At 37.2% G+C, this 12,319-nt stretch overlaps 1 protein-coding gene across 1 annotated transcript; it reads left to right on the plus strand.

Annotated features, from left to right (window-relative positions):
• Positions 1–398: 398 nt before the first annotated feature.
• Positions 399–1,331, plus strand: LOC133261451 (olfactory receptor 5M10-like). Its single transcript, XM_061439933.1, has one exon. It carries the CDS (start codon positions 399–401, stop codon positions 1,329–1,331), a length of 933 nt encoding a protein of 310 aa, XP_061295917.1.
• Positions 1,332–12,319: the final 10,988 nt, after the last annotated feature.

Consider the following 12,319-nt stretch of genomic DNA (forward strand, 5'->3'; position numbering starts at 1 on the left):
TTTGTCCATTTGAATGATGCCACTGACCTGCTGCTTTCCAGACCTGGTTTTCATTCTTTTGGCTTTCTTTTTCACAGAATTTGAAAAAAAAAAAAAACTGAATATGGAGTTTTCCAAGAAAATAGGTTTAATTGTATATGTGTATACACGATTTACAAATAAGGAGAAAGAGAATGTGAGTTTGTGAGTGTGTGTTTCCAGTATATATATAGAAAAATATATCACAAAGAGATAAGGTGCAAATATTTACATAGATGATCTGATGCATTGGTTGAGAAGAGTAATTTCCTTATAGAGAGATAGATCAAAAGTAAATGACAAAAGAATGGAATAAATGCAGAATCAAGATCAGATAGAATTCTTCACTTTACCACTTTCAGTTTTTAAGGGATGAGAATATGTCTTCCCCTAACCACACTGCAGTGACTGAATTCATTCTCCTAGGACTCACAGATGACCCAGTTTTACAGAAGGCCCTGTTTGGGGTGTTCCTGGTGATCTTCCTAGTCACACTGGCAGGGAATCTGGGCATGATCGTGCTGATCAGGACCAATCCCCACCTCCAGAGCCCCATGTACTTCTTCCTCAGCCACCTCTCCTTTTTAGACTTTTGCCATTCCTCCAATGTTACTCCAAATATGCTGCACAATTTCCTCTCAGACCAGAAGACCATCTCCTATACTGGATGCTTCACACAGTGTCTTGTCTTCATTTCCCTGGTGATCACTGAGTTTTATCTCCTTGCTTCAATGGCCTTGGACCACTATGTAGCCATCTGCAGCCCTCTATATTACAGCACCAGGATGTCCAAGGACGTTTGCATCTTTCTAGTCACAGTCCCTTATACTTGTGGATTCTTCAATGGTCTCTCTCAGGCACTGCTGACCTTTCACTTGTCCTTCTGTGACTCCCTTGAGATCAACCATTTCTACTGTGCTGATCCTCCTCTGATAATGTTGGCCTGCTCTGACACCTATGTCAAAAAGATGGCAATGTTTGTGGTTGCTGGTTTCACTCTCTCGAGCTCTTTGTTCATCATTCTCCTGTCTTATGTTTTCATCGTTGCATCTATCTTGGCGATCCGTTCTGTGGAAGGCAGGCACAAAGCCTTTTCTACCTGTGGTTCCCACCTGACAATAGTCACTCTATTTTATGGAACCCTCTTCTGCAGGTACTTGAGGCCTCCAACTGAGAAGTCTGTAAAGGAGTCCAAAATATTTGCAGTCTTTTATAGTTTTTTGAGCCCAATGTTGAACCCATTGATCTACAGTATGAGGAACAAGGATGTGATTCAAGCCATGCAGCAAATTATTAAGAGAAATCTTTCATAAAATTGCAGTTTAAGCATCTGTTCACTTGATATGACTAAGTGTCCATAACAACTTTGTGTTATAGAGATTAGAAATGAGTAACACAGAACCCTAACTGTGATAGAACTCCAGGTTCCTTTTTTCTTTTTCTTTTTTTTTTTTGAGGATCAGAATCATTTAGACATTGGGACATGATGCATAGCAATCTCTTCTTTTGGTTAAGCAAAGAGCTGTGTTTCCCTCTTAGCCAACAGAATATTCTGATGTCAAGATTTATATCCAGTTTGAAAATGTGTTTTAAAATCATTGCAAAGTACTTAGCATTTTGCCTAAATTTTATAGTCTTGAAAACCACTGTGGCTTTTAGGACCCAAATTTAAACACAGTCTTTGCAATTCTTAATCCAATGGTTGACCTATTTGGAGTCTCTCATTGTTTAATATTCTACTTATTGACCTCTATTTGTGATTTATGTTTTTGTACTCTGTAAGTCTTTGTGTGAAACTCACCTCAGAAATTCTTGAAAGTATACATCAACATGTATGAAAATAATCATAAGTAATACAATTATATTTGAGTTCTCACTTTTATGTCATAATGCATTAAATCCTAACAAATGAACTAGTGAGAAAATGATCATCTCCATTTATAAGCTTTACCTTGTTAGGCATAAAGAGACTAAATGACCTACCCAAAGTCATTCAGCCACTTAGTAGCACAAAGGCAATTTGATTCCAAATTCTCTCTCTTTTCAATTCATATTGAAGTGGCTAAACCTCTTTTGTGTGCATGATAAGTTACTTCAGTTGTGTCTGACTCTTTGTGACCTTGTGGACTGTAGCCCAGCAGGCTCCTCTGACATGGGATTCTCCAGGCAAGAATACTGGAGTGGGTTGCCATGCCCTCCTCCAGAGGACCTTCCTAACCCAGGGATCGAAGCCACATCTCTTACTTCTCCTGCTTTGGCAGGTGGGTTCTTTAGCACTAGAATCACCTGAGAAACTCAGCTAAATCCCTTATTATACAACAAATACTGGATGGGATGTTGGGGGTGATGAATTGACCAGTTTAATGCTATAAATGATCATGGTGATTGTAATGAGAGCAAGATAACTAATAACGGCTAATGTGAATTTCTTCTACATGTCCTCAGGATAATTTGTGGGTAATATAATAGAACTATCTTGTTGTTGCATGTAAAGCAGGCAATTTTGATATATGGAAGATTTATTTTGACCATATTTTATGAATATATTTTTCATATTATAAAACATACATATTCATTATAAATGACTAGAAAATAAAAACAGATGTGAAGAAATAAATTTTATGAGTTATGTGTTCTAAACCAATTAATGAATTCTCTTTGTGTTTTTAAATATTGCTTCTCAATAATATTATGCACATATATTATTATAATTGATAAAGAAAAATTGGAATCATGTGCTATATATAAATCTTGAGTTTCATTTGATAGTATAAGGTTTACATTTCAAAGATACTATTTTCAGTGAACACCACTTTTAATGCAGTTAATATTAACAATTAAATCACACTAACTTAGTTACAAAATAATTGAACATATTAATTGTAGAAAAACAAAGAAATACCAAAATATATAAAACGTAATGTTTTCCCTGTATTGTTTTTTTATTAATTAATTTATTTGGAGGCTAATTACTTTATAATATTGTAGTGGGTTTTGCCATACATTGACATGAATCAGTCATGAGTGTACATGTGTTCCCCATCCTGAACTCACCTCCCACCTCTCTCCCCATCCCATCCCTCTGGGTCATCCCAGTGCACCAGCCCTGAGCACCCTGTCTCATGCATTGAACCTGGACTGGTGATGTCTTTCACATATGATATTGAGAGGGTAACAGGCAGGAAGGCTAGGGGTTTCCAAACGGAGGAAATAGACTGCAAGTGTCAGACATTTTTCTCTCTCTTGAGCGTCAGGAGGAAACGAACTAGCGATATTTTTTTTCCTTCTCTAAACAAATTTAAAAGGAGGTTTCTCTTAAAATACTGTGTTGCCATAATGACACTTGGTTTCACCTGAAGTTAACTATTCTCAAACCTTGAGTTAACCAATGCATTTTTCTTATGGAAATGTTTGTCTTAAGCTATGTTCATGTACTATGTATTTACCTCAGACTCTGTCTTCAAGTTGGTTCCACCTAATAGCTCAGAACCTACTTGACAAACCAGCATGCTATACTCAGATATTGTTCCCCTGACTGTGAAGAAAGCTGAGTTCCGAAGAATTGATGCTTTTGAACTGTGGTGTTGGAGAAGACTCCTGAGAGTCCATTGGACTGCAAGGAGATCCAACCAGTCCATTCTGAAGGAGATCAGCTCTGGGATTTCTTTGGAAGGAATGATGCTAAAGCTGAAACTCCAGTACTTTGGCCACCTCATGTGAAGAGTTGACTCATTGGAAAAGACCCTGATGCTGGGAGGGATTGGGAGCAGGAGGAGAAGGGGACGACAGAGGATGAGATGGCTGGATGGCATCACTGACTCAATGGACATGAGTCTGAGTGAACTCTGGGAGTTGGTGATGGACAGGGAGGCCTGGTGTGCTGGGATTCATGGGGTCGCAAAGAGTTGGACACGGCTGAGCGACTGACCGAACTGAACTGAAACTGTGTAAACAAAACTATTTGTATGGTAATCTGCCCTTCTACAAGATTCAAGTCAATCGTTTTATGTCCTGGGATGAATCTTCTGGTGCCAAGATTATCCCAAAATGCATCTTATGGATGAGGGGCCTGGTGCCATTCTGACTTTTAAGACATTCCTTTCTTTCATTAACAGACTGCTCAGTTCAGTTCAGTTCAGTTCAGTTGCTCAGTTGTGTCCTACTTAGCAGGGGGGCACTCTTTCTGCTCCCTTCTGATGCCTATGTCAGGAGCTTTCTTTATCTCCTTTATACTTTAATAAAACTTTGTTACACAAAAGCTCTGAGCGATCAAGCCTTGTCTCTGGCCCTGGGTTGAATTCTCCTCCAGAGGCCAAGAATCCTGGCATCTTTTCGTGGGTCAATAACAACCTTTCAATAACATACATGTTTCAAAGCAATTCTCTCAGATCATCCCACCCTTGCCTTCTCCCACAGAGCTCAAAAGGCTGTTCTTTACATCTGTGTCTCTTGCACAGAGACTCATGGTAACCATCTTTCTAAATTCCATATATATGTGCATTAATATACTGTATTGGTGTTTTTCTTTGGACTTACTTCACTCTGTATAACAGGCTCCAGTTTTATCCACCTCATTAGAACTGACTCAAATGCATTTTTTTAATAGCTGAGTAATACTCCATTGTGTATATGTACCACAGCTTTCTTATCCACTCATCTGCCAATGAACATGTAGGTTGCTTCCATATCAGGGCACACGTGTCTCTTTCAATTCTGGTTTTCTTGGTGTGTATGCCCAGTAATGGGATTACTGGTTCATATGGTAGTTTTACTCCCATTTTTTAAAGGAATCTCCACACTGTTCTCTATAGTGGCTGTACTAGTCTGCATTCCCACCAACAGTGTAAGAGCTTTCCTTTTTCTCCACACCCTCTCCAGCATTTATTGTTTGTAGACATTTTGATAGCAGCCATTCTGACCAGCGTGAGATGGTACCTCATTGGCTTCAGTTTCTTGTTGGCTCCTGAAAGTGTCCACACACAGTTCATTGTCACAATGGTATCTTCCTAAGGAAACTCGCAATATATCTGCTTATCTCAAATCCAGAGAGAAAGAGATACTACTGGCAAGACAAAAGTCACAATTTTATATTGCCTAATTATGGAAGTGGCATCCATCATCTTTGCCACTTTCTGTGCACCCTCTTCAGTATTTGTTGTTTGTAGACTTTGACAGCAGCCATTCTGACTGACGTGAGATAGTACCTCATTGTGGTTTTGATTTGCATTTCTCTGATAATGAGTGATGTTGAATATCTTTTCATGTGTGTATTAGCCATCTGTATGTCTTCTTTGGAGAAATATCTGTTTAGTTCTTTGGCCCATTTTTTAACTGGGTGGTTTATTTTTCTAGAATTGAGCTACAGGAGCTGCTTATATATTTTTGAGATTAATTCTTCGTCAATTGCTTCCCTTGCTATTATTTTCTCCCATTCTGAAGGCTGTCTTTTCATCTTACTTATAGTTTCCTTTGCTGTGCACAAGCTTTTAATTAGCTTATTTGTTTATATATATATATAATATATATATATTGTAAATTGTATATTGTATATAAATATATATATATTGTAAATTGTATATTGTATATAAAAACATATATATTGTAAATAAAAATTATATATATATAAATATATATAATATATAATATATATATTGTTTATATATAGCTCACTTGTTTATTTTTGCTTTTATTTCCATTAATCTGGGAGGTGGGTCATAGAGGATCCTGCTGTGATTTATGTCAGAGAGTGTTCTGCCTATGTTTTCCTCTAAGAGTTTTATAGTTTCTGGTCTTACATTTAGATCTTTAAACCATTTTGAGTTTATTTTTGTGTATGATGTTAGAAAGTGTTCCAGATTCATTCTTTTTTTTTTTTTACAAGTAGTTGACCACTTTCCCCGGCATCACTTGTTAAACAGATTGTCTTTTCTCCATTGTATATTCTTGCCACCTTTGTCAAAGATAAGGTCTGTGGATTTATCTCTGGGTTTTCTATTTTGTTCCATTGATCTATATTTCTGTCTTTGTGCCATTAGTATACTGTCTTGATGACTGTAGCTTTGTAGTATAGTCTGAAGTTAGGCAGGTTGATTCTTCCAGTTCCATTCTTCTTTCTAAAGATTGCTTTCACTATTCGAGGTTTTTGTATTTCCATACAAATTGCAAAATTATTTATTCCAGTTCTCTGAAAAATACCGTTGGTAGCTTGATACGGATTGCATTGAATCTATAGATTGTTTTGGGTAGTATACTGATTTTCACTATATAGATTCTTCCAATCCATGAACATGGTATATTTCTCCATCTATTTGTGTCATCTTTGATTTCGTTCATCAATGTTTTATAGTTTTCTATATATAGGTCTTTTTTTTTTTCCTTAGGTAGATTTACTCCTAAGTATTTTATTCTTTTTGTTACAATGGTGAATGGGATTGTTTCCTTAATTTCTCTTTCTGTTTACTCATTGTTAGTGTATAGGAATGCAAGTGATTTCTGTGTGTTAATTTTATATCCTGCAATTTTACTATATTCATTGATTACTCTAGCTAAGAGTTGGACACGACTGAGCGACTTCACTTTCACTTTTCACTTTCATGCATTGGAGAAGGAAATGGCAACCCACTCCAGTGTTCTTGCCTGGAGAATCCCAGGGACGGGGGAGCCTGGTAGGCTACCGTCTATGGGGTCACACAGAGTCAGACACGACTGAAGTGACTTAGCATAGCATAGCATAGTAATTTTTGGTGGAGTCTTTAGGGTTTTCTATGTAGAGGATCATGTCATCTGCAAACAGTGAGAGTTTTACTTTTTTTCCAATCTGGATTTCATTTCTTTTCTTCTTCTGTGGCTAAAACTTCCAAAATTATGTTGAATAGTAGTGGTGAGAGTGGGAACCCTTATCTTGTTCCTGACTTTAGGGGAAATGTTTTCTATTTTTCACCACTGAGGATAATGTTAGCTGTGGGTTTATCATATATTGCTTTTATTATGCTGAGGTATGTTCCTTCTATGCATGCTTTCTGGAGGGTTGTTATCGTAAATGGATGTTGAATTTTGTCAAAGGATTTCTCAGCATCTATTGAAATAATCATATGGTTTTTATATTTCAATTTGTTAATGTGCTATATCACATTGATTGATCTGTAAATATTGAAGAATCCTTGCATTCCTGGGATAAAGCCCACTTCGTCATGATGTAGATCTTTTTAATATGATGTTGGATTCTGTTTACTAGAATTTTGTTAAGGATTTTTGCATCTATGTTCATCAGTGATATTGGCTGGTAGTTTTATTTTTTTGTGGCATCTTTATTTGGTTTTGGTATTAAGGTGATGGTGGCCTCATAGAATGAGTTTGGAAGTTTACCTTCCTCTGCAATTTTCTGGAAAAGTTTGAGGAGGATAGGTGTTAGCTCTTCTGTAAATGGTAGAATGGTAGAATTTTTTGGTAAAATTCATCTGTGAAGCTATCTGGTCCTGAGCTTTTGTTTGATGGAAGATTTCGGATTACAGTTTCAATTTCTGTGCTTGTGAGAGGTCTGTTAAGATTTTCTATTTCTTCCTTGGTCAGTTTTGGAAAGTTATACTTTTCTAAGAATTTTCCCATTTCTTGCAAGTTATCCATTTTATTCGCATATAGTTGCTGATAGTAGTTTCTTAAGATCCTTCATATTTCTGTGTTGTCTGTTGTGATGTTTCCATTTTAATTTCTAATTTTGTTGATTTGATTCTTCTCCATTTTTTTTTTTTTTTTGATGAGTCTGGCTAATGGTTTGGCTATTTTATTTATCTTCTCAAGAACCAGCTTTTAGCTTTGTTGATTTTTGCTATAGTTTTCTTTGTTTCTTTGTTTTTTTTCCCGTTTATTTCTGCCCTAATTTTTATGAGTTCTTCCTTTCTACTAACCCTGGGGTTCTTCATTTCTTCTTTTTCTAGTTGCTCTATGTGTAGAGTTAGGTTTTTATTTGATTTTTATCTTGTTTCTTGTGGTAAGCTTGTATTGCTATGAACCTTCCCGTTAGCACCGCTTTTACTGAATCCCATAGGTTTTGGGTTGTGTTTTCATTTTCATTCATTTCTAAGCATATTTTTATTTCTTTTTTTTAAATTTCTTCTGTGATTTGTTGGTTATTCAGAAGTGTGTTGTTTAGCCTCCATGTGTTTGCATTTTTAATAGTTTCCCACCCCACCCCCGTAGTTGACATCTAATCTTACCACATTGTGATCAGAAAAGAGGCTTGAAGTGATTTCCATTTTTTGGAATTTACCAAGGGTAGATTTATGGCCAGGATGTGATCTATCCTGGAGAAGTTCCATATGCACTTGAGAAAAAGGTGAAATTCATTTTTTGGGGGGTGAAATGTCCTATAGATATCAATTAGGTCTAACTGGTCCATTGTATCATTTAAAGTTTGTATTTCCTTGCTAGTTTTCTGTTTAGTTGATTTATCCATAGGTGTAAGTGGGGTATTACAGTCTTCCACTATTATTGTGTTACTGTTAATTTCTACTTTCATACTTGTTAGCATTTGCCTTACATATTGTGGTGTGCCTATGTTGGTTGCATATATATTTATAATTGTTATATTTTCTTCTTGGATTGATCCTTTGATCATTATGTAGTGTCCTTCTTTGTCTCTTTTCACAGCCTTTATTTCAAAGTCTGTTTTATCTGAGTATTGCTATTCCTGTTTTCTTTTGGTCTCTATTTGCGTGAAATATCTTTTCCCAGCCCTTCACTTTCAGTCTGTATGTGTCCCTTGGTTTGAGGTGGGTCTTTTGTAAACAGCATATATAGGGGTCTTGTTTTTATATCCATTCAGCCAGTCTTTGTCTTTTGGTCAGGGCATTTAAACCATTTACATTTAAGGTAATTATTGATAAGTATGATCCCGTTTCAATTTACTTTGTTGTTTTGGTTTCGAGTTTATACACCCTTTCTGTGTTTCCTGTCTAGAGAAGATCATTTAGCATTTGTTGGAGAACTTGTTTGGTGCTGCTGAATTCTCTCAGCTTTTGCTTGTCTGTAAAACTTTTGATTTCTCCTTCATATTTGGATGAAATCCTTGCTGAGTACAGTAATCTGGGTTGTAGGCTTTTTTCTTTCATCACTTTATGTCCTGCCATTCCCTTCTGGCCTGAAGAGTTTCTGTTGAAAGATAATATTCATTCTTTGTGTTTGATCTTAATTAATTTGATTAATATGTGCCTTGGTGTGTTTCTCCTTGGGTTTATCCTGTTTGGACTTGCTTGGTTTCTTGGACTCGGATGGCTATTTCCTTCACCATTTTAGGGAACTTTTCAACTATTGTCTCAAGTATTTCTCATGACCTTTCTTTTTGTGTTCTTCTGAGACTCTTATGATTCGAATGTTAGGGAATTTGACACTGTTCCAGAGGTCTCTGAAGTTGTCCTCATTTCTTTTTCTTTTTTTATTTTTTCCTCTCTGCTTCATTTATTTCCATCATTCTATCTTCCACCTCACTAATCCTATCTTCTGCCTCAGTTATTCTACTGTTGGTTCCCTCCAAAGTGCTTTTGATCTCAGTTACTGCATTATTCATTATTGATTGACTCTTTTATTTCCTCTAGGTGCTTGTGAAACATTTCTTGCATATTCTCAATCCTTGTCTCCAGACTATTTATCTGTAACTCCATTTTGTTTTCAAGATTTGGGGTCATTTTTACTATCATTATTCTGAATTCTTTTTCAGATAGACTCCCTATCTCCTCCTCTTTTGTTTGGTTTGGTGGGCATTTATCATGTTCTTTTACCTGCTGAATATTTATCTGCCTTTTCATCTTGTTTAGATTGCTGTGTTCGGACTGGCCTTTCTGTATGCTGGAAGTTTGTGGTTCCTCTTTATTGTGAAGGTTCCTCCCTGGGGGAGGGTTTGGATGAGTGGCTTGTCGAGGGTTCCTGGTTAGGGAAGTTTGCATTGGTGTTCTGGTGGGTGAAGCTGGATCTCTTCTCTCTGGAGTGCAAGGAAGTGTAAAGTAGTGAGTTTTAAGCTGTCTGTGGGTTTGGTGTGACTTTTGGCCACCTGTATATTAATGCTCAGGCTTATGTTCCTGTGTTGCTAGAGAATTAGCTTGGTATATCTTGCTCTGAAACTTGTTGGCTCTTGGGTGGGGCTTTGTTTCAGTGTAGCTATGGAGGATTTTGGATGAGCTCTTGTCAATTAATGTTCCCTGGAGTCAGGAGTTTTCTGGTGTTCTCAAGTTTTGGATTTAAGCCTCCTGCCTCTGGTTTTCAGTCTTATTCTTACAGTAGCCTCAAGACTTCTTCATCCATATCACACTGATGATAAAACATCTCCTTTTGAAGAGAATGGGTTGCCTTTCTGGTTGCCTGGTGTCCTCTGCCAGCATTCAGAAGTTGTTTTGTGGAATTTGCTCAGCGTTCAAATGACCTTCTATGAATTTGTGGGGGAGAAAGTTGTCTCCCCACCCTATTCCTCTGCCATCTTAGGAACTCCATCCTTGTTTAGTGAAAGATTTTTAAAATTCTGCAATGCTTTAAAATTTTAAAGAGTTTCATACACATGATTTTACATATTCTTATAATAACTCAATTTTCCCCTAACCCTATATTGCCTTTCCCCACTTCCTTCTCCCCACGGGTAGCCATAGTTTTGTTCCTATATTTGAGAGTTTGCTTTTTTGTTTACTTATCAAGTTTGTTGTATTTTTGCTATTCCACATACATGTCATATCATACATTTGTGTGTGTGTTCTCTTTATGCATTATTTCAGCAGTTTAATGCCCTCCAAGTGAATCCATGTTCTCACAAACAGCAAAATTTTATTCATATACAATAAGTCCTTTACATATGAACCTTTAAACTCTGAATTTTCAAAGATGTGAATGTGTTGTTCACATGTTGAATTACATAAGTTAGTTCTCATGACTGGTGTACATTATGTGTGTAAATCCTCTACAAATGGTTGTGCTTTTGTGTATTCTACTGTACAATAGTGTACATTATCTTTCTTTCAAAGATATCCAGAGGCAAGTGTAAAAGCAGTGTTGATTTTGAAGGGCACTTCAGATCCTCTCTATAGATTCCCACTTAACTACACTGGTTTGATGAATGGAAACATATGACATGATGAAAAAGATCACCAGAGGTGCCTCATCATCAATAGAAATGTCCTTTTCTGCTCTGTGTAGTTGATACCCAGGTCCATCTCAGTCAGAGATGCTGCTTGATCATGTCAAAGGGGAGGAGGGAGCAAGAATTATCTTACTATTCTGTTTGCCCAGGTGACTCTAATTCTCAAGAAAGAGGTGGAGAAGCATGTATAAGCCACATTCTCATATCCAGTTTTATCTGCAAAAATGTTGGTATTTTAGCTGCTAAAGAATCCACCTGCAATGCAGGAGACCCTGGTTCAATTCCTAGATCAGGAAGTTCTCCTGTAGAAGGAGTAGGCTACCCACTCCAGTGTTCTTGGGCTTCCTTGGTGACTCAGACAGTAAACAATCTGCCTGCAATGCAAAGACCCGGGTACAACCCCTGGATTGGAACGATCCACTGGAGGAGGCCATGGCAACCCACTCTAGCATTCTTGCCTGGAGAATCCCCATGGACAGAGGTGCCTGGTAGGCGACAGTCCATGAAGTCACAAAGAGTCAGACTAGTTGAGTGAATAAATACAGCACAATTCTAGTAATTTTAATCTCTGACTCCTGTGTGTAGTCTTCAAGTGATCCATGACCCAGAAGGATGATGATTCAATGGTCCTTTTAGTATCCAGCAATGGCGAAGCTAGAAATATCACTTCAATCACAACCTTTATTGAGCAATTATTGTGCAACACTCTGGTCTGGGTCAGGGATGTGAGGCAAATCAAAATCCTACTCAGATGTTTTAACTTAAGAGAATTTAATGGAAAGAATTTAATTTAATAAGGAGAATACTGGCAGTGTTAAGTAAATCAGTCCAAGAACTTGAAGTACCTGTAGGCTAAGTTCATAAGGCAATTGTCATACCAGTACTGAAGCAGTCAACAACAGGGCCTCTGTCAGGATTCTAGTGTCATAAGATCCAGGAAAAGCTTGCCAGGCCACGTTTTCAACACACACCTTAGCAGGAATTTTCCTTGAAAAGATGCAGCCACCTTAACACTTCATTGTAAACCTGGGAGAAAATGAAGTTTGGATACTTTTCTCTTCCTCTCATTTCTGTTATGCTCCTGTTTTCTTCCATTGCCTAACTCATATGGAAACTAGACACTCAAGGAGCCCTACTGATGGAATTTAAGGATTAAGCTCCAGGTAGACCAAAAAAAGAAAAAGA

Source organism: Bos javanicus, chromosome 15 (assembly GCF_032452875.1).
Source record: "Bos javanicus breed banteng chromosome 15, ARS-OSU_banteng_1.0, whole genome shotgun sequence".
In the NCBI taxonomy this organism is placed as follows: Eukaryota; Metazoa; Chordata; class Mammalia; order Artiodactyla; family Bovidae; genus Bos; species Bos javanicus.

What these genes read in the sequence shown, in the direction of transcription:
- LOC133261451 (XM_061439933.1), top strand. Translation starts at nt 399, where the DNA reads ATGTCTTCCCCTAACCACACTGCAGTGACTGAATTCATTCTCCTAGGA.